Below are 26,442 nucleotides of genomic sequence, written 5' to 3'. Positions count from 1 at the left end.
CACATGGCTGAGACGACGCGAAGGCCGGGGCCAGGAAATGTGGCAGCGGAGATGAGCACAGGAGAAACAGCCGCGGGGAGCTTTATTGGAGCGCAGGGCCTGGGACAGCACCCTCCCGAGGGGCAAGGCTTCCGTCCTGCAGGCTGAGCCGCCTACTGCCAGCTGCGTGCAGGTGTCCAGACCCCATCAGAGGAGGAGTCCCCTGCCACCACTTGCTGTTCCCACACCAGCCCCAGAAGCCTGGCACTGGTCTAAGTCACAGTAGGGTAGCAGTTGGTGAACCAAGAGATACGGGGCCCAGGTTCAGTGACAGAAGGTGCCGCAAGAAGAGGACAGGGCTGGAACCCAGGCCTCGAGGTTCCCCAGGCAGGAAAAACTTCAGGCCATCTGTGCAGTTCAGGTCAACAGGGGGAGGCACGGGCCCCCAGGGGGCCGGGGAGCTGCGGCTCCCGGATAGAGAGACAAGTCAGTCTCAGCCTGGGATTCAGCCTGGTCAGGACAGGGAGCTCTCCACACTGGAACCGCTGGAGCCGTGGAGGTTCTGAAATGGGAGGAGAAAAACACACCCCACACAAAGGCAGGGCTGAAGGCATGTATCAGTCCACACCACCATTCCCCTCCCCCGGTCCAGCAATTCCCCATCAGTCCTTCACCCCTTCCCCAGGAACCCCCTGCACGTACTAGCCTTACCTAAGGGGCCAATATTACAGGGCCTCCTCTCCAGCTCAAAAGAAAGCTCCACAGGGCGGAGGACAGCGGGGCTGGTACAAAGCGCCCTGAGGAAGAGTGTCAAGGGCCCGATCTTCTCAGCGGAGGACTAGAAAGGGAACAGAGTCACCAGAGCCCACGCGCTCACGTCTCAGGCAAACCCTGGAGCCTGGGTAGTCCAGCCCCTTCTCTTGGTCACATCTCACCTCCAGGTGGGCTCCAGGCCGAGTGAACTGCAAGGCTACTCTACCTGGCCCTCGGGCAGACTCCAGCAGGGAGGTCCACTCACTAGGACACAGCCCCAGTGCTTCCGTCACATGATGATTCTTACAGGTCACCATGGCTTCAGCAGTCCCGTCCTCCACCAGAAGCCTAGAGAAAGACGAGGCAGAACTCCCAGAGCAAACCCGGGCTTGCCAATCCCCTGAACCCAACCAACCTTGCTCCCCACCATTTCCAGCCTCTTTTCCCCCATTCATTCAAAAATATTAGGCAGCGCCAAGGAGCGGGAATTATGCTAACAGAGACAGGTGAAGCCCGTCTAACAAGGGGCTCAGTGCAGTGGGTGCCCACCTGATGCTGGCCTGGCTTACTGACGTCTGAGTGGGGCAGGAGGGATCCTGACGAGTGCACCTTCCCTGGGATGAAAAAGGAGGTGCGGAGTCTGAGGGTTCCATCTCAGCCCTCTGGCTGCCACACCCAGCTCAACTGAGCCTCCTGCTACCTGGAGACAGACGCTGCTACAATGGGCACACACCCACTGAAGCTCCAGGCTGAAGACAGAAACCACGTGGCAAGACGCAGTGGCACGGAGGGGGGCCCGTCCACCGTGCAGCTCAGCCAGGTAGATGTGAGGCAGGGGAACGCTAAGGAGACACAGAGAGGCCAGGGTCAGGAGACAAGCAGACAGCTGGAGGCACTGGCACATCCTGTGACCCCAGCACCTGGGAGGCTCAGGCAGGATGACCTCAGACTGAAGAGCATCCTGAGCAGCTAAGCAAATCATCATCAGCTACTTCTCAGGCTTCTACGCCAGGATGCTAATTAACCAAGAGACATGCTTCTTAGACTGAAAACCATTTAAAAACCTAGAACAAACATTGTTCGATGACATGACAGCACTGGGCAGTTTTTATTTAGAGCAGGGGAAATCCTGACCAACACACTCTTCTAGGGCTGCAGAAGACTCTAGCTGTGGCAAAAGCCCTAGCGCGGGGGACATGAGTGGGAGAGACGGGGGTGCGAGACCGTGAGGTTTAGGGACCGGGGACTGGGCGCTGACCTCACTGTGGTCTCCGGGGGAAAGCTCAGGACCTGTACATGAGTGGATGACTGGAAACAGCAGTAGACATTGTGGGATCTGTGAGGGGAGAAGAACAGTCATGAGGAAGAGAAAGCAGGCAGACCGGGGTGCAGCTGTACTCAAGAGATCTGCTTGACAGGGTTGGCTCCCCTCACCCGAAGAACGGACCCTGGAACTGGCTTTTCCAAAGCAGAGGGAAGAATAAGGGAAGGACTGGCCTGCAGCACCTCAGCAGGGTAGAGGGCATATGTCACAACTAACATATTCGAAGTAGGCAAAGCTGGGTGTGGCGGCACATGCCTATCATCCTGGGGGCACTTGGAAACTGAGGCAGAGGATCACTGCAAGTTCGAGGCCAGCCTGGTCTACAAAGTGAGCTCAAGGCCAGTGTGAACTACATACACCCTGTCTCAAAAAGACAAAAAAAAAAAAAAAAAAAAAAAAAGCAAAGAAGCAGGTGTGGGATGATCCCAGTATTGTTGGCAGGTGAAACAGAAGCAGCCTGGGAAATGTAGCAATGTAGTCAGACCCTGCCTCAAAATAAAAAACACAAACGGGGCGGGCACGTAGCTCAGTGTGGAGGCCCCTGGTCCACTCCTCAGTGGCGGGAGTGGCGGGGGGAGAACAGAGAAGCAGCAAGCCAAGAGCCGTCCCTGCAGCCAGCCGAGCTGGGGGAGCTGAGCAGCAGAGCAGCGGGCCAGCAGGGAAGGAGCGCGCCACAGGCAGGGTCCCCACCTGGAAACCCTCTTCTCCAGCCGGCTGAAGTGCACGCGGGCTCCAGGCAGGAGCCCCAGGGGGACGGGCAAGTGTGGCTCTTCCATATACACGTCCAGGTGCGGGGGGAACTCGCAGTGAGCAGTCCCGAGCGCCACGGTTAGCTTCACACACCTCCTCGGGGCCCGGGCGCTCCCTGCAGGAGGACAGGGGCCAAAGGGATCTGCCAGGACCACAGTCCCATCACTACTGCACACCTGCCCCCAGGAAAGGTCATTACCAGGCTTTGTCCAGCAACGGCCCAGAAGTGGCCCACACACCGTCCGTGACAAAATCTCAGCTGAGAAAGACACCAAGGAATCGGTGAAACTGCAAAGTGAAACACACCAGGACACGGGGCGGAAGGTTAAGAACGGTGAGGATAAAGCCAGGACAGAAACAAGAGCCACAGTATCTGCTGCAACGTCGTGTGGAAAGTCTCGAGCTGGGCGTGGTGGGCCACATCTGGAAGCCCAGCGCTTGGGGGGCTGAGGAAAGGGGATTGCTGTGAGTTCCAGGCCAGCCTGGGCTGTAAAATGGGTTCCAGGCCAGCCTGAACTGCATAGTGAGACCCTGTCTCAAAAAGACAACAACAACAAAAGTCTTGGAAAACTGGGGCTCTGCCAAAATGCTTACTGACAGTAACAGAACATGAATTTCAGGCTTGAAGCAGGATACTCAAAACCTGTACAATTTTAAAACAAAAAACAATGAAATCTATGCCACTTTGGAAGCAGAGGCCTTCCTAGAGGATTCCCTTCAGTCCACACTTCCATTTGTACCTACAGTCTCTGTCAACCTGTCACTTACAGTCTATGCCTTGAGCTCAGCCCGCTTCCCCCTCAAAATACAGGTCTTTGGAAAGGTAGTTTTTGGGGAGTGTCTCACTATGTAGCTCAGACTTAACCTGGAGCTCCCAATCCTCTCCCCTCAGCCTCCTGAATGCTAGGATTACAAATGTAGCCAAAACATTTGCTTTCTTTTTTCTTTTTAAAGGCAGGGGTATGCTATATGGTTCACACTGGCCTTGAACTCACTGTTTGCAGCAATCCCCTGCCTCAGTCTTTCAAGTGCTAGGATTACAGGCATGCACCACCACGCTTGGCTCAAAAAGCTTACATGTGAAATACTGTTCCTACAACCACCATCCAGGCACTTGCACTAAACAAAAGCCTGTCTCTACATTTTCAGCTTTCCCCATATATGTTCTGGTCTCTCCTGCTTTCTCTCGTTGCTAAAGCTTTTCCTCTAGTGTGAGAATACTTCCTGTGGCCATCTCAAACGGTCATGCACGACCTGAGCGTGCAGCTCAATGGCACAGCGCCTGCCAAGCAAGCGCCGAGTCAGGAGTTTGATTCTGGGTACTAACAAAAAGCCATACGATAGGGGAAAAATAGGAATCACAGCTCCCTTCTTACACGGACATTATTCCTCTACAGCTGTATCACATTAAAGAGATGTCTTGCTTGAGTGCAATGGTACAGTCCACAGTACCAGCTACTATGGAGAGTGAGGCCCGAGGACTGTCCAAGGCCAGGCTGGGCAACACAGAAAGGGAGGAGGGCAGGTGGGGACACGCACTGTAGAGAAGGGACTCCTGCCCAAACCCAGGCTGTGCAGAGAAGACAGTGCAGCCAAACTGACCAGAGGAACTGGTGGACACCTACTTCCCACTGAGCAGGCTGGGCAGGGAAGACTCAGGCAGCGCCCTCTGCAGGCTGAGCGCTTCGGGCACATCCTGGGAGCTCTCAGGTTCCAGGGTCCACTCATCCTGGACAGTGAGGCAAGACCCACCAGCAGCCAACTCCAGAGGACGCCGAGACACACAGGATGCACCCTCTGCCTCAAACAACATTGGCGTCTGCCAGAACACAGGGAGACAACGCCTCTGAGTGTCCAGGCCGAGGGAAGGTCACGAAACCCCCCAGGGTTGCTTCTTCCTGCAGTCTGGTGAAGAGATGGCAACCCCGACAGGCCCAGCCCCTTAGGAGACCTGAGGGGCCAGCTGGCACGCCTCTCCCAGACCCCAGCCCGACACAGCTTGCTGGGGAAGGGAGGGATGAGCCGGCACTCACGGAGGGAGGGGCGACAAGACGGTACACTTGCCCTGGGTGCAAGAACGCAAACCAGCGGACTGAGGAGCCGCGGAAGAGGAGGAGAACCTGTACGGAGGACAGCAGGGGCCTATGGGCCAGCCCGGTGCTTGGGCACGAGGCCAGGCCACAGGCACCAAGAGCCCCACTTTACCTTCTGGTCCCTGTTCTCCTCTTTCAGGGGTTCAGGTGGGCCCCATCCAGTCCCCATCTTCCTCTGGGTGCCCCCGAGCCAGACCCCTGACACCTGGAAACTGAAGGTGGGTTTGAGCACCTCTGTGCTGGCCCTTGAGGACGCACAAAAATTCAGCTTCATGAGTGTCTCCTTGTGGGACAGCACGAAGAGCCGGCTCTGTCCCTCAGGAGGCTGCTCGAGGCAGGAGGGCTCCATCTGAGCAGACGCTGGGCTAGTGACTGAATGAGGTGCAGATCTGGGCACCGGCAGGATCAGGCAGTCAGCAAGAAAGATCTGGATGTAGACTCTGTTGGGGAGACAGGGACAGATCTCTTGGTGGCGCAGAGACTGTGTGTTCTGGGTCCCAGTGTTCCCTCACTTGGATTCAGGAGGACCCACCACCCCAGGAAACTGACCTGGCCTTCTGCTTCTGGATGAAGTCTGCCACGCCCAGCTCCTTCCAGGAAGGAAAGTTGCTCTTGACATTCCTCTCTACAACCAGCTGGAACCTCTCTGCCCGAACCAGGCAGCCTAGAGGAAGAAAGTTCTCTATTTTGGCAAGAAAAGAACCGTAGGGTGAGTGGTCAGGCGGAACACCCCACAGGTGCTGCTGCCCGTCCAAAGCCAGGGCTGATTTGCTGCACACCTCACCTGACCTCCACCTCCCAGGGGCCAAGAAACCACTGCATCTGCAGGCACCACCCTGCTGCTCTTTGTTGTTTTGTGGTTTATCCCAAGAGAAAAATCCTTATTGTGAGGATTCCCAGGGTGATGCGTGACGGCACACGGTGCTCCTGAGCTGCTATCTCAGCTACTCAGGAGGCCGAGGCAGGAGCGTCACAAGTTCGAGCCTGGCCTGGGGAACTTAGTAAGACCTGTTTCAAAATTTTAAAAAGAGGCTGGAGACGTAGCTCAGAGCTCCTGCCACTGTTCTGGTTGTACTTTTTCACAAATTCCTAAAATGGCTGTTCCTAATTCTCAGTACTTTCCCTCCTAGAGGTTTCCTTTCCACAAATCCTAGTAAATCCAGTAAGACCATTGTTCTTGGGGCTGGGGATTTAGCTCAACGGCATAAGTGCCTGACTTGCAAGCAGGCAGTCGTGAGTTCAATCCCTGGTACCGATAAAAAGGAAAAGACAAAAAAAAAAAAAAAAAAAAACAAAAGACCATTGTTCTTCCAAGCCAAGAAGGCAAGAAACAGGCGCTGGAACCCTGGCACGCACATTAGGAGCCGGGGAGAAAGCACATGGGAGCTGCAGTTCTGGCGGAGGGGCTCCCGCTCTGCCAACCTGCCGTGCCAGTTCCTCCTCAACGTGTGTCACTTTAGCATCTCCGTAAACCCCGGCAGACGCTTCTCACTCTCAGGTCTAAAAACCCCTCCTTACCAGCACCCCCTTTCCGGCCCTGAACTCATACCGATGAGCCGAGAGTCAGTGACAGGCTGAGAGTCCTGGGCCAGGAGCAAGCAGGGCAGGGCACCACTTTGGTCCCGAAGACACAGATAACCTTTACGCGATGAAGCCACCAGGACTCCAACTAAAACCTGTAGGAGGAGGCAGGCATGTGACACTCCTGTAAGCCAAGCCGCAGTATCACCACACACTCGAGGGCAGCCTAGGGTAACAGTGAGTTCAAGGCCAGCCTGAACTACAAAGCAAGACCCTGGCAGAAAACAAAACAACCTACAGGAAGGATACAGGCCTCAACCTATAGAATGAGTCCCCCTGGTACTGGGGATTGAACCCAGGGCCTTCTCACAAAGCTACGCCCCCAGTTTCTTATTTTCTGATTTGAGCAAGGTCTCACTGAATTGTCTAGTCTGGGCTTGACTATACCATCCTGCTTTGGTTTCCAGAGTGCTAGGGTTATAGATGTGCGTCACCAGCCCCAGCCCCTCAAACATGAGCATACAAAGTGAACCAAAGGGGGGGCTGGGGATTTAGCTCAGCGGCATAAGTGCCTGCCTTGCAAACAGGCGGTCGTGAGTTCCATCCCTGGTACCAATAAAAATGAAAAAGACAAAAAAAAAAAAAAAAAAAAAAAAAAGTGAACCAAAGGGTTCCCTCTCAGGAGGGAAAATGGATAGGAAACACACAAAAACAGTCACATACACAGTAGCAAGAAACACAGCGCAGGACTGGAGCTAGAGTAGGCCTGTCCGAAACCATGAGTTTGCATTTATTGTATGTGCACTGACAGAAAGTGTCTGAACAACAAAAGGCTTAAACAAGTGAATTCTGTCATCTAAGTTATGTTGTTACCGCTCACTCTCTAGTTGCTGCAGGGAGAATCAAATGGTGGGGACCAAGAGTGGACAGGGCCACCTAGTCAGCAGGCTGGTATAGCTGGGTGTGGTGGCCATACCTGTAAGCCCAGAACTCCGGAGGCTGAGGCAGGAGGGTCACCGTGAGTGTGAGGCCAGCCTGGGCTATATAAGTGAGTTCCAGGCCAGTCCGCACTACACAGTGAGACCCAGCTGAACAAAACAGAACGGCTGGTATAATTAAAATGACCAATAAAACGACTGTAACTTGGACTTGAATAGTGGCAAGAGGAAGCCGCTGAGCCCTCTGGAGCCCTTACCTGGGCTGGACAGAAAGCAGAGGGCCGAATACAGAACCAGGACCAGGCGAGGCGCTGATTGAGCTGGCAGCTGGTCAGGTAGGCAGCCTCTGGGAGGGGCAGAAGGGCCTTTGGGTCAAAGGAGGCCCAAGCCTTCTGCTGCCCTTCTGCTGCCAGTGCATCCAGGGTGGGGAAAGAGCAGGGGGTCTGCAGCCGAACATACTGTCCAGAAGAGGGGACATCAGGTTGCGTCCTCCGTGCCCCGTGTCCTCCAGCACATCAGTGCTGCCACCCACCTTCCCTGCAGCCTCGTACTTTATCCTCGTACTTTCTGGAGGGGACAGCGATGGGGCTCCTCAAGGATCTCACTGTGTACATTCCGCCTGGCGCTGCCGGGTGGAGCCAGGTCATTCAGGGCAGGAGCCAGGAGCTGCAGTCCCAGGCTGGGGTGTGCAGGAGAGGAATGCTGCAGGAACTGGCCGTGTCTCAGCATGTGGGGACACAGCCTTGGCCAAGAAAGGCAACGCAGTTACTTCCCCCGAAGTCCCTGTCCCTTCCATGATCCTGCTTCCCCCACAGAGAAACTGTCCTCCCCACCCGCCTCCCTGGCCCAGGCCCTCCTGGTCCTCACTTGCAGGCCAGCTCCACCAGGGCCCTGCTGGCCCAAAGGTAGAGGGGAAGCCCTAACTGGTGCTTCCATATCAGCTGTTCATACAAGGGGGCCCCGTGAACTTGGTGGGATGACTGAGCGCCAGGCTTCTGACAGGAAAAGGCCCGAAGCAGAACAGCTCCGTGGAGGCAGGGTGCCAGCACTGGCCTTTCTGTCCCTCCACCCAGTAACTGGAGAAGATGGACGTCCCGGAGCTGCAGGAGAACAACGGAGAGTGTGAAAACAGAGACGAAGCCCCCACCCAGCGATCCCAGACTGCTCCTGCTGCTTATGTCCCGAGAGAAAGAAAGAAAGTTCCCCTGCGCCGGCCGCTGCTCCCTTCCAGACTCACGCTGTGCTCCCAAAGCCCACTCCCCGACATCAGCACCATCTCCCACACTCGCCAGTCAGTCTTTCTGGGGTTCCTGGCTGGCAGGGCTGGTTCTGCCTTCCCACCAGGCTGCCCGAGATCCTGGCCTGCACCAGTGCTTCAGCCAGCTCCTCCCTAACGCAGGAGGGCACTCTGGGAAGCGGATGCTTCTCCTCCGCCCTTCCTCATCGTCTGTGTCCTCCAGTGCATCAGCAAGACTGCTGCTCTCCTTTGTAAGCTCTTGGCTAAACTATCCGTGTGAAAGCACTCCAAGCCAGGTGTGGTGCACAGGCTTGTGATCCTGGCATGCTGGGAAGCTAAGGCAGGATTTTCAAATTCAAGCCCAGAGTTTGAAACTTAGTGACTCAGTGAGGCCCTGTCTCAAAATAAAAAAAGGGTGGGGATGCATCTCAATGCAAAGGTTCTGGGGATAACTCCAATACGCCAAAGGAAAAAAGGCAGGGGAAGCATTCTGTCCAACAGGTTACTTATAGTTTTCTAAAGGGGCTCCCACTTAGCATAAAAAAACAGCAGCCCATAAAGGAAGCAGACTGTGGAGAGGACCTTCATCACCCGCCTAACTTCTCACCTACCTCCAGGCTGACCCCGGGTCGCATCACCCGCCTGAGGCCCTGGAACTGCTGGTATGCCAGGCAGAGTTCCAGCTGCCTGTCCAACTCATAGAGGCCAGCGGGCTCGTTCAGCACACCAGTGACTGTTCCCTGCGAGAGGCCGAGGTCCAGCTGGTCACACCACCTCCTTCCTCATTAGAGAGCCCACTTCCTGCCCCCCAAGCTCCAGGCTCTCTTCCCTAGGCTCACCTTATAATGTAAGAGGAGGGAGTCCTGGGAAAGACCTTTCTGCCCTTTCCCAGCTTGGGAGTTGCTGGGTGCGGGGAATGGTTTGGGCTCCGCCTCCAAGGCTCCTTCCAGCTCCAGCCCCAGCTCCAGCTCCCGCACACATTCTGGATTTAGCAGCACCAGATTCGAGGCAGGAGTGGTCGTCCAAACGCGGTAGCGGTGACCATGGATCCTGGATACTCGAAGTTCCGTCAGCACATAGTCCTCGCCAGGCCGAAGAGCTCGGTGCCACACCAGCTGGGCAGGGACCTACACACCGATGCAGGCCAGAGGAGAGTGCGGAAGGGGCTGCCCACAGCGCTGCCCCTCGGCCAGCTTCTTTTCGCCACAGCTTGACCTCAAGGCCTGCTCCCCATGACTTTTCCCTGTCTATTCATCTTGTCTATGTTTGCTGATGAAACATTAAACCACAGGCTTTCGGGATTTCTCCTTTTCACTGGAGAAATATTTCCTAATCCCTTCCTCAAGATATACATCATCTTGGGGCTGAGGATTTAGCTCAGCGGCATAAGCGCCTGCCTTACAAGCACGTGGTCATGAGTTCGATCCCTGGTACCAATTTAAAAAAAAAAAAAGATATACATCATCCATAAAATTTCCATGAAAATATACAACTGTTCTACCGGGCGTGGTGGTGTACATCTGTAATCCCAGTGCTTGAAAGGCTGAGGCAGAAGGACTACCGTGAGTTGAGCCCAGCCTGGGCTACCTAGTGAGTTTAAAGCCAGCTTGAACTATATAGTGAGATGCTGTCTCAAAAAGACGAAAAAGAAAACAAACAATAACAACTATATATATACACACACACTCAGACACAAATATGCCCACCTACCCACGGCATACAGCCTGCTTGCGTACACATGCACCCGCTTGTCCTGGGATTCCGGCGGGATCACAGGCATGCACTACCAGTGTGGCTACGAGGGTTCATGTCACACAGCATTTCTAGTGTGCCTGCATTTTAACTCTGACCCATCACGCAAGGTCAGGGGTGAAATTTTCCACTTGTGACGTCAGTAGAGCCCTCAAAAAGCTTCAGATTTTGGAGCGTTTTGGATTTCTGCTCAACTTGTAACTGGTTTGTCGAAGAGGGGAGGAAGAGGAGGGAGATTCAGAAAGAAGCCAACAACATAAAAATGCTCACAACTCAGAGTGAGCCAGGAATGGTTTGGGAGCAGGGGAAACTCTAGCAGTGATAAGGAAGGGGGAATGCTGCCGGGAGCTGCTGCGGGGGAGAGGGAGGGCTAAGATAAGGGAAGAAGCCGTCACGTGGCCTGGAGGGGGCAGCAGGACAGTCGCTGGAGACACTGAGGCCTGGGAAGATGCTTCATGGGTAAGACGGTTCATTGGCACAAAAACCTTCTCGGTACGCTCGCTCCTCCCCAGGTATAAAACGCACCGCTACCTTTCTCAGGGCCTCCAAGGCCACTGACACGAGCTGGAGTACTGCTCAGCAGTGGAAAGGGGCCCGGTATGGACCAGGCCCTAGGTTAGGCCCCACGCTGAGAACTCAAGAAACTCAAACTGCAGTTACCTCTGTTCACCTTTCCAGACCTCTCCTCCTTCCACTCTGAAACCAGCCGAGTCCACCAGTTTGGCCTTGATATCGCAGCACATCATAAAACATCGCTGAGCCCTTATTAAAACTTACTGCACGGGACAAAACAAGTCACAGCAGCGGGCTGAGTGAGCAGACGAATGGAGGCCCTCCATCTCCTCTCGGCGCTCCTCCAGCCCTCAGGAGAACCCCAGCATCTCAGCCCTCCTTCACTCCCATGCTGAGGTCCCTCTCTTTCCCCGTCTGACACCAGGATCTGGCCCCTGAATCCAGCCCTCCCTGCCCTTTACCCTTGGGTGTACCAATGCCATATTACACAGCTGCTGGGGCCGGGGTACAGCTCAGAGGCACAGCACCAGCCTGGCAAACACCAGGTCCTGAGTTCAATTTCCAGTACCCCTCGAAAAACAAAACAAACATATTATATATCTGCCTCAATTCCTCTCTAAAGTAGAAACCTCACTCAAGGAAGACAGATTCACACCATCTCAGAGCCAGACACAGATGCTAACCTGTTCCTGAGGGGCCTCTGTAATCTCCTATCCCCTACTACTACAGTGATTACCCTAAACTCTCCTCTCCCTTCAACCTCCAGCCCTTCATTTTTTAAGAGATAACCTCAGCTCTCAGGCTCTGGCAAAGATCCACTGGTCATGCAGAGCGACAAAAAGTTCCCAGTAGGCCTCTTCGGCAGCCCACAGACAATTCCAAGAGCATCCCTGTGCTGCTGTGGGTGTAGCTCGGTGATAAAACATGCACGTGTAAGACACTGGGTTCAACACCAACATCAACACACACACACACACACACACACACACACACACACACACACACACCCCAAAACCCCTCTTCCCCTGACCCCCCCCCAAGTTTATATCAGATGCACCTTTGCCCCTCAGACATCCTCATGCATGTGTATCTATCTGCCACTGTACTTATAACCTGCAATCCTACGCAGTCACTGCTAGGACACTTATTTCATGGATAAGAGCGGCCAGAAGACGAGAGCCGTGAGCTTACTCAGCTTCACCTCTGCTGAGCAAGGTGCCTAGTCTGCAGCACATGTTCCGTCAACAAAGGCTGAATCTGGGGGCAGGTAATTCTCCAGTCCAGAACATCCTCTTCTGTCTTCTAGCAATTCCAATCCTACCCTCCTTCAAGATGCAAATCAAGTTCACATCACTTTACACAGCTTCCCCCACATCATAAACTCTAGCTGGCTTGCAACAAATTAACCACCCATCCTAGAACTCACATACTGCTTTGTATTATTCTCTAGTTGCTTCATAAATCCATGATCATATCAGATCTACATACATTATGAACCATCTAAAAGAGTCATCTGCAAAAATTCAGGTATATTTCAGAGATGTCTATCTTGGTACACAGTAATACGTCAAAAAGCCAACTCTGTGCTTCACAGAATGTTCTAATGATCCTTAAGAGATTTAAAATATGCTTTTTAAAAAAGAGATTTAAAACATTCTAATGTAAACCAGGCTTGGTCACCTATGCCTATAGTCCCAGCACTCTGAGAGGCTGAGGCAGGAGAATCACCAATTCAAGTCCAGCCTATGCAATTCAGTGACTTAGCAAGACTCTGTCTCAAAATAAAAACAGAAAAAGGCTTGGTGATACAATTCAGGGAAAGGGTCCAGAGTCCAACACCCAGATCTCCTTGATCTAGGAGAAAAAGTCAAAGTCAGAAATTTAGGCAGCTTCTAGGGGCCTTTTAAAAAAGTATGCTTAGCTTCCTTACAGGCTACTCACCGTTACGTAAGCTCACCAGCTGCACACAGGTAAGCGTTCTGACTGTCCCTAAGTCTCAGGACTTTCCCTCCCTCCTTCCTTCCTTCCTTCCTCTCTGCCTCCTTCGCGGTGATTCTAGAAACTGAACCCGTGACTTCACACACGCTAGGCAACCATTTTTTTGGAGACAGGTCTCACTATGCAGCCCGGGCTGGCCTCGAACTCATGGCAACCGTCCTGCCTCAACCTCCCGAGCGCTGGGAGGACTGGCAGGCACCACCATGCTCAGCTGCAGGCAAGCTCTCCTAACTAAATTAAACTCCTTACCCTAGTTTCCTGCTCTAAGAGACATGTTAAAGAACCTCTCATGTAATTTTTCTTGTATGCTTTTAAATATTATTTAGATGATTATGTAAGTCATAAAATATTGGTTTGCCATGGTACAAATATTAGTGATTTAAAAATTGTACCTAGAACCAGGTGTGGTAGTGCACACCAATAATCTCAATTCCTAAAGACTGAGGCTGTTCCAAGTTCAAGGCCATCCCAGGCTACATAGTAAGTTCAAGGCCAGTCTATGCTACATGGTCAGACCTTGTCTCAAAAAAAGAAAAAAAAAATCAACAATGAATGTCAAGTTTGTTATTTGAGGGTTTTTTTTTGGTACCAGGGATTGAACCCAGAACCTCGCACTTGCCAGGCAGGTGCTTATGCTGCCAAACTCCCTGGCCCCAAGTTTGTTTTTTTTTTAATGCATTTATTCGATGTCTTATTTGAGTCATGATGATTTGTTTGCCCATCCTTCTAACACAGAAGAAAATAAGTCATCCTGGCAGTTTTCAAAAATGTCACAGAGGATACAAACACCATCGATGCAAATGAACGGACTGCAGAGCAGGTAAGTCTGTTCCCTAACCCCACACACAGACAGCAACACCGCTGGCCCTTCTCTGCACAGCTGTGTTCCACAAGGTGCCTCCCGGCCGTCCTCCTCCCCTGTGCAGCTCCCATCAGGGTACCCTGCTTCCACGCCTGCGTGCCCCTGAACCGCCCCTGCCCCTCACCTGCACAATGATGGGCACCTGGCCGACAGCCTGGCCGGCGGCAGAGGTGGGTTCTCCAAGAGACAGGATGAAGTATGTCTTCTGCTGACTTCTTACCAGAGGACTCAGCCGGACCAGCTTCCCGGCTAGATTTGACTGCGCATTTCTGAGCTTACTTCTAAGAAGGAAAAGGAGGGGAAGAAGTCATTTCCATTTCTTTCCTGTGACTCTACAAATGTCTTTCCTTCCTGTGCAAAGAACAACCTCACAGCACAAAGCTATTCTAAAAACCTTCCAACTCTTCTTCCCTTGCATAAATCTAGTAGTGATATAAAGTGTCCATACTCCACCCCACAATAGCATTTTAAAATCTTTAAACTCTTTTTCCCTTTTTGCCTCCTAGGACTTCTGGAAGCAACATGGGTCACCAGCAGCTCTAGTGGAGCCACCCGAGGCAATTCAGCCAGGGCTCTCATTCCTGCCATGTCTGCTCAAACCGACACAGTCTGATTTGGAAATACGGGCTGAACATGTGCCATCAGTGTTTCCGCCAGTATGCGAAGGATTTCGGCTTCATCAAGTTGGATTAAGTGATCTTTGCTGGATTATCCAGGACATCCGCTCAGTGAAAGAAACAATGCAAATTCTTTGTACATAAAATAAAAAATCTAAAAGCTTTCAAAAAAAAAATCTTTAAACTCTTTTTGCCCTTAGATACAGTACATTTCCTTTGAAGAACACTTCTCTTACACAGGGTGTGATGGTGCATGTAATCCCAGCACTCAAGAGGCGGGAGGCTAAGGCAGGAGGATCCCTGCAAGTATGAAGCCAGCCTGGGCTACACACTGAGTTCAATGCCAGCCTAAAACTACACAGGTAACCCTGTCTCAATAAAACAAAAATAGGGCCAGGAATATCACTAAGCACAAGGTCCTGAGTTCAATTCCCAGCACACACACGCAACACACATCTTCTCTTTATAATCTTTTTATGTGGCACTGGGGCTTGACCCTGGGCCTACACAGGGAGCTAGGTCCTCACAGCTCTAGTCCTTTTTCAGTTTTTATTCTGAGACAGCGACCTTCTAAGATGCTACGTCACCCAGGCTGGCTTCAGACTCCCTGAGATCCTCCTGCCTCAGCAGCCCAGAGTACTGTCATTACAGGTGAGCACCACCATGTGCAGCTCTTTACGTCCCTGACGTGCAAAGGCCCACCGACCCTTTGAAATTTGGAATGTCCCACCTATACTACCATCGAAGCTTTCTTTCCCTCCACTGAACCACCATCCTCCTCCATGTTGCACAGTGCTCCCTCCTCCCCTAGAGAAGAGAGCTACCTGTGTCCAAGCACCTGGGATGCCATCCGTGGGTACAGCACAGGGAGAGGCGTGAGAGGCTCAGGACTGACGCTCAAAGGAAACACTGGCACAGGGGCATCCCAGAGCTCCAAGTGCCCTTCCCCTGAGGAATCCCACTTGGCAGGAGGAAGGTAACTCCAACTGGGGAATAAGAAGAGATGGCCCAGCCAAGACAGGTCCAAACCTAAGAGCTGGAAAAACCAGGAAGATGGGTTAACCGGTCCCAGCATCCAATTTGCCCCTCTAGAATCCTGGCTGCCGTGCTCCCGCTAGAATCTGAAACTTCTGGTTGGTCCACCCTACTTACCTCGCAGCCCAGGATTCCAGTGTTGTCTCTCACAAAGAGGCTTCCATCCCTGCTCTCTTGTTCTGAGTCCTGCGATAGGTCTGTTAGTGTCCCTAAAAGCAACAGCTGCTCTTGGGGCAGGGGGTTCCCACTTGATTCGGCCTCTTGGGCCCAAGCCTCGTACGCACTGCTGCTCCAGGACAGGTGACTACAGCACGGCTGATGGTGGCTCCTGAGCTTCTGCACTGAAGCAAAGCTGGAGAGTGGAGAACAGAGGTTCCACAAAGCCAGGCCAGGCCAGGAGGACACTCCCCAGACACTGTCCCACGGTTCATGCAGGGAAGGTGAACTAAGAGATGTGCATGACCAAAGAGAAAGGAACCAGGGCAAGGGCCTGCCATAACGCGATGGGCCTGGGTCTGGGGGCTGCACACTGCCGAGGGAAACGCAGAATGGAAGTCTCGGCCAAGCGATAGCTGGGGGCTGGGGGGTAACAGGGCCCAAACCCAAGGGTGCCCTGACACTGAGCAATGTCCTCGGTCCTCTGTACTTCTGGTTCTTTCTGAGACAGGGCCTCACTATGCAGCTCAGCTTGGCCCTGGACTCACTGTGTACCTCAGGCTGGCCTCGCATTTGCAGCAATCCTCCTGCTTCAGCCTCCTGAGGCAAGTGCTACCATGCCCAGCTCTAAAGTAAATCATTTTCTTTTTTTTTTTTTTTTTTTTTTTTTTTTTTTTTTTTTCCTTTTTATTGGTACCGGGGATTGAACTCACAACTGCCTGCTTGCAAGGCAGGTGCTTATGCGGCTGAGCTAAATCTCCAGCCCAAGTAAATCATTTTCAAACATAAAAGACTTTCTCAGAACAGGACCCCAGCAGGGCCACAGCCTCGCTCACTGCAGGAAGCAGGGTGCTGGGTCACATCTGGCAAACCAGTGTTTGAAGAACCACTGTTTAATGTCACAAATTAGAAAATTAAACAGAATTATGAAAACCATGTCTCAAATAACAGAATCCAAATAGCAGCCTCTCACCAGAATTCCATGCCTCTACTGACTGACACAGGGAGCCGAGTTTGGGAAGTGTTTCCAAATCCCATAAACAGGTTAAGGACAGTGTCAGGGAAACAATATCCCAGCTGAAGTTAGCTTGAGCAATGATGAATTAAGCAAACTCAAACAGATTTTTATCTTTCGTCTTAAGAAGGATAAACAAAAAGTGACACACACTCTCTCATATACATGTACACATATAAAATAAAGCAGTTAAAGGTCAGCTAGAACTAAGTGTACCAATACGAAGTGCAACGTTAAGCACAGAGAAGCGAACTGCAGAGGATGCTAAGATCCTGTACCATTTACACACAGCTCTACTGCAGACTGCTCACGGGTAGCTGGACCCATAGTGAAATACAGACATTTTGGGGATAACATATTCCATTCTTAAGACTGTGGTACTCCTATAAAGAAGAAATAGGTTTCCTTTGGTAAAACTTTTCAGAGCCTTAAGTTAATGAGCCCTCTAAATCTCTTAGAGAAGGTTGTATTCACAGTCTCTCAAGCTTCCTTGGCCATAAAGCAAATTCTGTTCTTTTGGTGCTTGATTAACTTTTCCTAGTGTAGTGTAGCTCACGAAGTGGTTTTGTGCACTAAAAATCCCCAAAGAAGTGTACCTTTAAGAAGACCTTCAACTTAAAAGGTCTTCCTTTTCTCTTTTTAAGTTTTGAGGTACTGGGGCGCAAACCCAGTACCTTCACACTGAGCTACATCCTCGGGTCTTTATCTTTTTCTCTTTAAAACCAGGTCTGAATAAGATACTGAGGCTGGGCGTGAACTTTCAGTTCTCCCGCCTCAGCTACCCAGAGCATTTACAGCCACTATGCAGCATGAGGTCTTAAAAACAGCAACCCAGCTGGGCTGCAGTGGAAGACACCTGTACTCTCAGCTACTCAGGAGGATCATACATTCGAGGCTAGTCTGGGTAACTCAGCGAGACCCTGTTCCAACTGCCCCTCCCCCGAAAAAAAGGCTGCCAAGTGTGACAGTAATATGCTGCCAGCACCCCAGCGCCTGAGACAGGAAAGCAGCAGGAGTCTGAGGCCAACACAGGCCACACAGTGCAATCAAGGACTCCCTGAACTACAGTGAGAACTTGTCTCAAAAAATAAAATAGGGCGCTGGGGATTTAGCTCAGCAGCATAAGCACCTACTTGGCAAGTGCAAGGTCATGAGTTCAATCCCTGGTTCCACACACACTCACAAAAATAATAATAATAATAATAATAATAATAAATAAAAGCTAAAATAAATGAAATGAATAAGCACAGACAGACCTGGGGACATAGCTTAGCCCTAGCACGTGCGGGCCCAATTTCAATCCCAGGACTGCAAACACAAAAACAAACAAAAAACAACCCAAATTCGGTAAGGTCTAGAATCTCTCGGAATCTCTCTCTCTCTCTCTCTTTTTTTTTTTTTTTTTGCAATAGGGTCTTGCTACAAGTTCACTGAGGCTGGTCTCAAATTCAGTGATCCTCCACCTCCCCCTCCTGAGTACAGGGGTTACAGCCAAGGGGGCAGTTCCTTCCCTCCCATCAGGAGGGGGAGGGCTCCGCCTAATCTCAGCTTTTGTCTCCTGGTCTCTCACCCCTACCCCCATCATAAGAGCTGCATGGTGTGGCAGTGCCTCTCCTCACCTCTAAATCTGACTTAAGCCAGTTAAGGAAAAGAAAAACGGAGGGAAAAAAGTTCACAGGAAAGGCTGTGTACACACCACTTTGTTCACACACTTTTCTCACTTTCCTGGATTTGTGTGTGTTTTTTTAAACAACATTTTCAGGGTTGGGAATTTAGCTCAGTGGCATAAGCACCTGCCTGGCAAGGACAAGCACATGAGTTCATTCCCTGGTACCAAAAATAAACAAATAACACTTTTATTTGTTCAGAATGTTTATTTTAAATTTAGCTGAGGTTGAAAATGGTTTATCTTCCAATGAATTTCTTAACATCCAAAAGTGTTAATTTCAGTATTAAAACTTTATAACCAAAACGCATCTGTATTTATTACCTTATGTTTATAACAAATAACTTCTATGCTTTTATCAGATCACAGTCTCCCAATCAGACATGGGAATACACAAGTAATAATGTTACTCTAAGCTTTTCTGAGTTCTAGATTTTAGTTTCTATAATTCTTTTTTTTTTTTTGTCTTTTTCTTTTTTATCGGTACCAGGGACCGAACTCACAACTGCCTGCTTGCAAGGCAGGTGCTTATGCTGCTGAGCTAAATCTCCAGCCCCCAGTTTCTATAATTCATAAACTCAGAATTAATGAAAAAGATATGGAATTTCCTGAGTTATATATGTAGCTTATATGTACTTTTACAAACACTTAAATATCACAAATTTATACCCATAATACATGCCCTCACTAGTCATACATTTAACAGTCAATACATTTGTTCTTTGTATGTTTATATCATCTTAGAAACTATTTTTAGCTTTCAACAAAACTATTCGCCAAGATTTCTTAGATATTAGCAAAGAGGACAAAACCATTATGAAACTAAACCGCTACCACAGCTCTCTTGCTTCCCTTTCAGCCATGCAACTTCCTGTTCTCTAGAGACACTGATTGATGCTTATCTTTCCAATCTCAACACCACTCCTCCTTTATCAACGTGCCGGTCCCCTGCAGGGATTGTGCACACACACCAATCACAGCGGTGAAATCTGACAATGTTGGTATCCGTCATTTCCAGTTATTTCAACTGCAGGCCCACCTTATTAGCTGCTTCCCAGGAATTTAGGAGACTCCACAGCTCTTCCTTACTCATTTCAACAGAATACAGTTTTATTTCACCATTTTCTTTTACATCTAGATGAAAACGGTTGGGATTTAGCTCAGCAGCATAAGCACCTGCCTGGTGAGCGTAAGAGCATGACTTGGTGAAAGCCTTAACTGCCAGTAAACATCTGGTAGCTGTGCAGAGGAAATACGAATTATTTCTCCTAACATATTTCTTCTTTCCTACTTTTCAAGTATTTTGTGATAGGTTCTTTTTTTTTTTTTGAGACAGGGTCTCACTATGCAGTTCACGCTGGCCTTGAGCTCACTTTGTAACTCAGGCTGTCTTGAACTCACAACATTCTCCTGCCTCAGCCTCCCGAGTGCAGGAATTACAGGTATGCACCACCACACCCAGCGTCATGATAGGTTCTTGATGATGAGATCAATTCAACTGACTCAACTGTTCAAGTGTCTCTTCCCCTGATAAATTTTTACCAACTATGGCTTTAAAAAACTTGGTAATATTTCCCAAAATGTGTACCCATTCTGTTGAATCCTGAACACAGTCATCACCCTGGTAAAAAGGGTATGCTCAACCACAAACGCCATCAATTATTTTGTGAAGAGGCCGTGTGCCCAGCTCCAGGGCAGCGTCAGCAGCTGCCACAGTAGCAAACCCTCTTCCAACTCCCCACTACCCTGTGTCTAAGTGTGGATTCCCTCCTCTTCAATCCCAAATTCGATCTCCCTGCCAACCTTTACCTTCCTTACCTGTAGTTGAGGGGCAGTGCAAAACCCTGGTTCCTCTCCTGGGAACACCAGATCCTCTTCACACAGTCAATTACCAACTGAGTCAAATGAACATCGGGCTCTTGGTCAGTTGGGCAAATGGTCTCTTGGATGAAGGCCCGGGTAGCCTCAAGCCAGGCTTGCTCCTAAGGAAAGTGAACCTAGTTAAAACATCTTCTGGACTATCCCTCCCACCAAAATTTTGGGAATAAAGAAATAGAAAAAAATTGCCGAGCGTGGTGGCTCATGCCTGTAATCCCAGCACTCGGGAGGCTGAGGTGGGAGGATCCTTGCGAGCTCAAGACCAGCCTGGTCTACAAAGTGAGCTCAAGACCAGCCTGAACTGCATAGTGAGACCCCATCTCAAAAAAAAAAAAAAAAAAAAAAAAAAGAGAAATAGAAAAAAATTTAGAAAGCATATAAAATGAAGATCAAGAGCAAAATGTTTAGAATTTTAAGCCTTCAAAGTCCTTAGTTCTGTTTTGTTTTAATGTTTTAGTTTTTTGAGACAAAGTCTTGCTATGTAGTTTGGGCTAGCCTCAAGCTCACCGTGATCTTTCTGCATCAGCCTCCCAAGTGGTAGGACTACAGCCTATGCCACTACACCTAGCAGAAATCCTTAGCTTTTACTGGTACACCATATATACACATAGTGATAACATTCATCACAGAGAATTTGTACCCGTAATGATGCATCTTGCTTCAGAAGTGCTTTGTTTAGAGCGAGAGTGTAGCTCTATAATACAGCACTTGTCCAGCGTGTGTTTCCTTGGGTACTATTCATAGCACAGTAAAATTAGCTTTGGTCTTCCTTCCTTTTCTAGGAAACCTACAGTAACCCTTAAAATGCTCGACCTAAACCTACAGTCCTCTCTGGACCACACTCTGACCATCTCAAGCAGACTGCTGGGCGCTCCCTCGGCACCTGGCACACTCCACCGTTAGGGGGAGACCACAGCCAAGCCCGGCGTGACCCACTGGAACCCAGCCCTCAGGAGGCCAGACTGGACTACACGGGGAGAACTTTGTTCAGAACAAACAGAAAAGAACAATGACAACCACATTGAGTGCCATACCATCTTACATGAGGTCTGCTTCTAAAGACAGCAAGCTGAAAAGCAAGAATAGGCAAAATTACTCTTTCAAAAATACTGTACTGTATCTTGCTCATAAAAAATATATTTAGGGGTGACAATGCACAGTATATGTACCATTGTTATCCCCTGATTGCTCTAAAATTTCTGTTGTAATTTTTTTCCCTTTTTATCTATGAATAAAATGGATTTGAAAAAAATAGGTCAGAGTACTGTTCTATAATATGCTTATTTAAATAAGTGTGTCTAATAGGGTATAAAAAGGACATGGATATATGATTTTTAATCATTTCCCTTTTTTTCAGATATATATATATTTGAGTTTCCATAAACTAAATATATGCAAGATATAAATCCCAATGAGTTACATTCCTAACTCTTTGAGACAGGTTCTTGCTAAACTGCCTGGGCTAGGCTCAAAACCTTGCAACCCTCCTGTCTCAGCCTCTGAAGTAGCTGGATTTACAGGCTGAGGTCACCACATGCAGCTCAAGATGTGGGCTTTATTTTTTTCTTTTTGAGGCAGTGTCTCATTGTATAGTCCAGACTGACTTGAACCCACTACATAGCCCAGGCTGGCCTCGAACTCATGGCAATCTTTGTGCCTCAGCCTGAGTGCTGGCATTACAGGCATGCACCACCTAAGATAATGCTGAGGAAAGCATAGACCACCTTTGCATGGCTGACAGATTTTGGTTGCCATTATATATAGCTTTAAGGAAGACGACCACTTGGCCTCTTCCCAGGATAGGTAGCTTTGCTTTAAAATCTCTAAAGAGTTCAACAGTACATAGGAGTAGGACCTTTATCCTAATCAATGTATTTCTAAGCCACTACAGCTTCATCCCTGGTGTTCCAAGGCTCCTCTCTTCTGGTCAGTCTTCCACATTCAGCAAAGCTTTAGCAGCCGGAAAACAGCATTAAAAAATCTGTCTTTGAAGCTGGGCAAGGTGATGCTCACCTGTAACCCTAGTACAATGGAGGCTGAGGCCGAGGATGACTGTAAGTAGCCTGGCCTACACAGTGTGCCCCGGGCTACAAAGTGAGTTCAAAGAAGTACCAGTGTTCAAATTCTAGGTAACTTCAGGATCCTTGTGGAGACTTATCACTGACATACACCTTCACCTGCCTCTATCAAATAGCCTCGTTTCATTCAGCTTTGGGTCCCAGACCAGATCATTACTCCAAGCTGCCCCACCAACATACTGGAAGGGTAGGATTTTACTTTTTGTCTTTGCCTTTTTTTTTTTTTGAACCTGAGTCACTCTATACCTCTATCCCTTTTCATTCTTTACATTGAGATAAACTCTTGCTAAATTCCCCAGATTGGTCTTGAATTTATGATTCTCTAATCTCAGCTTCAAAGTAGCCCACCCTCATTCTTCTTTTTCAGTAGTTCCTATTCTTCTAAAGGCTTGCTGTTGTTTAGCGCACCAAATACCACTGCTTTTTAAATATCACTGTTTCAAAATGAAGTTAAGTTTTTTAAAAAGACAAATCCAAGCCAGGTATAGTGACACGTGTATACCTGTAATCACAGCATTCTGGGAGGCTGAGGCAGGAGGATGGCAAGTTCAAGCCTAGTCTGGGAAGTTTAGAGACCTTGTCTTAAAATTAAATAAATGTTTAGAAAGACTATGGATATGGGCCCCGAGTTCAATTCCCAATACTCCCGAAAAACCAAAAAATCCAAGAAACTAAAAGAAAACCAAATCTAAACAAACAAGGTAAATTATGGATCTCATCTGTTGAATCAGAATATTTTAATAAGATCCCTAGGTTGATTATGAACAATATAAGCTGAAGTTTAAGAATACCACACACTGGGGCTGGGGATTTAGCTCACCGGCATAAGCGCCTGCCTTGCAAGCAGGCAGTCATGAGTTCAATCCCTGGTACTGATAAAAACGAAAAAGACAAAAAAAAAAAAAAAAGAATACTACATACTGAGGCCCAGGATATAGCTCAGCGGCACAGTGTCTGCCTGGTAAATGTGGGGTCCTGAGTTTAATTCTGGTATGCATACACATACTGGAAGAATACGACACACTAAGCATGGTGGCACACTCCTGTAATCCCAGTTTTTTTTTTTTTAATCACTACCGGGGATCGAATTCATGACGACACGCTTGCAAAGCAGGCGCTTATGCTGCTGAGCTAAATCCCCAGCCCCATAATTCCAGTTTAGGCAGGAGGTCCACTGTGAGTTCAAGGCCAGTCTAGATTATACAGTGAGATTCTGTCTAAAAAAAAACTATACACTTTCTCCTCAAATACTAATGGGTGACTTTTTTCCTTTTTTACCATCTAATTGAACTTGTTGAGTTTTGCAAGTACTGGGAATTGAACCCAGGGCCTTATCTGTAGTGGGCAAGTGTTGTATCACTAAACTGCATCCCCTCCCCTTTTTATTTTGTTCTGAGACAGTGCTAAAATATCCAGGTTAGCCTTGAACTTGTGATCTTCCTGCCTCAGCCTTTCCAGTAGTTTGGGATTACAGGTGAATGATAGCCCAGAAACAACCTGGCTTTAAACAGCCACCAACAGATGATTGTGCCTACATTTCTCTAGGCAATACATGCCTAAAAATGACTTTTCACATCATCTCTTTTTCTAGTCCTCTTTAATTTAGCAGAGAGCACTCTCAAGTAACTGTTTTACACTGAACCTGGTCATACTCTAACTCCTTTCTTTCCTTACACAAATCTGGCCCTCTAGAGTCTATGACAGTCTTTTTTTTTTTTTTTTTTTTTTTGGTCTTTTTCCTTTCTATCGGTACCGGAGATTGAACTCACGACGCCTGCTTGCAAGGCAGGCACTTATGCCGCTGAGCTAAACCCCCAGCCCCTTTTTCTTTTTCTTTTTTCTTTTCAAGATACGGTTTCACTATGCAGTTCAGGCTGGCCTTGAACTCATTTTGTAGCCAAGGCTGGCCTCAAAACTCACAATGATCCTCCTGCCTCAGCCTCCAGAGTGCTGCGATTACAGGTGTGCGCCACTATGCCTGGCCTGACATTATCTTTCTATTTTGTTTTCGTCCCTGGAATCTCAAAACTGCTTCCAAGGCTGGGACTACTATCCTCTCATTGCATTTTAATCATGGTTTTCCAGTTCTTTACACTACTACTTGAATAAGTAGCCAATCACCAACTTTTCCGTTTAGGATCCACCAACAACTCCTAACAAAGTTGTGCCCAACAAATCCTACAACACTCTTGGCTCTGGAGCATCCATCACTATCCAATTTACCTTCCTGAGTTTTCCCAGATACTTGCTGTACTCCTCCGTTTCAACCTGTATCTGCTTCCGCCTTGTAATGTAAAAACTTCTTTGCTTTGCTAACACTTCAAAACTGACTTTTCTTTTTCCCCTATACATGCGTCTCGAGTCTTCTTTGCGACCCTCAGACCCACAGCTGCCCCATTAACCTTCTCTTAGTTTCCCGCTGGGTCTAAATCCTAAAGAGTGGCAGGAGAGACGCCTAACGGGCGCCACGCGAATAAAGTAACAAAATATTCGCAGAACTAACAGAAGTAGCAGCAAACTGTCTCATAGTCCCCTCACTCCCAGTCGTGCCCAACGAGGTCCACAGGCCAGAGACGTGGTGAAAGAAACGTGAGAAGAAAGAAAACTCGGGTCAGAAACAGTGACTACGGACACAGCTCAGCACTCACAGACAGAACCGGACCCCGCGAACCCGTCATGGTGCACCAAAGTCCCGCCCCCGGGAACGACGCGTGCGCGGACGCCGCGAGTGCTCACGGGAGGGCTCGGTGACGTCATCGGGGCGCGTCGCTGCTCTGTAGCTTTGCATCGAGAGGGCGTGATTTCTGCACACCAGCGGATTTCTTTCAAAGCACGTCTTTATTTTTAAGAACATTTGTTTTCAGCAACTAATACAGTCAAGTCTATACTTTTCTACATAATTTGTGAATTTTTCAAAGTCTAATAGGAACTTTAATCATTTGCTTCTGTTCATGTTTTCTTGATCAGTTCATTTTTCTTTCTAAAACGCTGCACACCACACCAGGCAAGGAAGTATCTTTAAACACTACAGCCTCAGGACCTGGACATTCTTCTGAAGCGACCTGTACGCTTGTTTTATGGAATTGTGGTCATACTATTTTCTTCAGTCATCAGACAAGAATTTGTAAAACATCTGTTCAGTGACCTTCGCATGTCTTCAATGCATAGCCGCAGTTGTACCTCAAAGAGGCCGGGAAATAGCATGGCTGCCAGCAGCCCATATGTCTTCCTCCTTGGGTGGCCGCGCAGGACAGGAAACCTGTCTGGCTCCTTAAGTGATGTTGAGACTTAAGTGTGAAGGGATGGGAGAGCTATGAGTTCAAACAGCCTGCCTGGTTGATAACCCCTAAGCATCTTTCGGTCTCCCTGAATTTGCCAACCAAAATAGTGCTTTCTCCTAAATGCAGCCAGAGAATCTCTTTCACTCTTGGGTTATGGACAGGTTATGGTAGGTGTTCAAAATACCCGGACTTCTCCTCACATCCCTTCCAGCTCCTTTCAAAAAAATGCCTTTTTCTTTCTATGTTAGAAGTTGTAGATAAGCTAAAGTTTATGATGCTAGCTTTATACCCTTTCTATGTACCTTACTTCTCTATTGGATCTATATTAGCTAAGTGATTATTCTTGTAATTCTATTGGTTGATTGTAGTTTGATCTATGTTATACCCACCTTGTGATTTTTTTCATGTTTTGTTTGGTTTTTTTGAGATAAGGTCTTGCTATGTAGCCCAGGCTGGCCTTGAACTCATTATGTAGCCCAGGCTGGCCTCAAACACACAGAAATCCTTCTACCTCAGCCTCCCTATAGAGGATCCCTTTCTTGTCCTCACTGCAATCCAGGAAGTTTAACTTTGTAATCCTATGGAACTGTTACGGGAATTTGAGCAAGTTAATTCCAATCTACACTTCCAGTGTAACCCATGACAAGAACAAACACTAAGACATTTGTCATTATGGGGAGTCAAGGGGTCTTGAGTTCAGCCCAGATGATGATAGTTCAACAGAACAAAGGCCGTGACCCAGAGCCTAACCTGGATTTTATTAATTTTGAAAAGAAGAGAGTGGCTTGAGGATGAGTGACTATGAGGATAGTGGAAATACAGAGTACTGTGAACTGGGCTGTGTAGGAGGCCTGAAAGTGCCTCTGCAATATGCAGAGAGAAGGGCATGCAGAATGATCAGTCTGTATAACACAACTGAGGTAGCATTTAAAGTTTAGGCACCCGTGCCTAAGCTCTGATGTGCAAACTTTTTACTCTGGGAAGTCATAGCCTCTT

The 26,442-nt window shown here is 48.9% G+C and overlaps 1 protein-coding gene and 2 pseudogenes across 7 annotated transcripts; 1 reads left to right on the top strand and 2 right to left on the bottom strand.

Moving 5' to 3' along the window:
* Positions 1-52: 52 nt before the first annotated feature.
* Ctc1 (CST telomere replication complex component 1) lies at positions 53-24,900 on the bottom strand. 7 transcript variants are annotated; one of them, XM_005002094.3, is made up of 23 exons: positions 24,814-24,900; positions 21,122-21,156; positions 20,028-20,191; positions 15,490-15,724; positions 15,162-15,373; positions 13,845-14,001; positions 9,435-9,722; positions 9,207-9,335; positions 8,226-8,458; positions 7,923-8,100; positions 7,616-7,816; positions 6,449-6,575; positions 5,449-5,563; positions 5,012-5,339; positions 4,840-4,926; positions 4,432-4,625; positions 2,747-3,094; positions 1,991-2,068; positions 1,433-1,574; positions 1,282-1,346; positions 915-1,080; positions 691-817; positions 53-541 (listed from the first exon to the last, which is right to left on the bottom strand). In XM_005002094.3, exons 2-23 carry the CDS (start codon positions 21,122-21,124, stop codon positions 402-404), a joined length of 3,717 nt encoding a protein of 1,238 aa, XP_005002151.1. In that variant the 5' UTR covers positions 21,125-21,156; positions 24,814-24,900; the 3' UTR covers positions 53-401. The 7 variants fall into 7 exon arrangements, with proteins under 7 accessions (XP_005002151.1, XP_063098460.1, XP_013004172.1 ...); XM_063242390.1 differs by lacking the exon at positions 21,122-21,156 and having other exon boundaries at positions 2,747-2,948; positions 3,006-3,094; positions 24,814-24,891; XM_013148718.3 differs by lacking the exon at positions 21,122-21,156 and having other exon boundaries at positions 2,747-2,921; positions 3,006-3,094; positions 24,814-24,890.
* On the top strand, positions 14,059-14,413 carry LOC100727841 (small ribosomal subunit protein uS14-like; annotated as a pseudogene).
* LOC134474465 (COMM domain-containing protein 8-like) lies at positions 16,169-19,670 on the bottom strand (annotated as a pseudogene).
* Positions 24,901-26,442: the final 1,542 nt, after the last annotated feature.

Source organism: Cavia porcellus, unplaced genomic scaffold, assembly GCF_034190915.1.
Source record: "Cavia porcellus strain 051 isolate PalLab524CR breed Dunkin Hartley unplaced genomic scaffold, mCavPor4.1 scaffold_32, whole genome shotgun sequence".
In the NCBI taxonomy this organism is placed as follows: Eukaryota; Metazoa; Chordata; class Mammalia; order Rodentia; family Caviidae; genus Cavia; species Cavia porcellus.
Note: the sequence above shows the minus strand (reverse complement) of the source record. Positions and strands in the feature narration are given on the sequence as shown.

What these genes read in the sequence shown, in the direction of transcription:
- Ctc1 (XM_063242389.1), bottom strand. Translation starts at nt 24,843, where the DNA reads ATGACGGGTTCGCGGGGTCCGGTTCTGTCT. An exon ending in CACTGACTCTCGGCTCATCG is followed by an intron (nt 5,564 to 6,448) that starts GTATGAGTTCAG and finishes TTCTTCCTCTAG; the next exon opens with GCTGCCTGGTTCGGGCAGAG. An exon ending in GTCTTGTCGCCCCTCCCTCC is followed by an intron (nt 4,626 to 4,839) that starts GTGAGTGCCGGC and finishes GTGTTCTGGCAG; the next exon opens with ACGCCAATGTTGTTTGAGGC.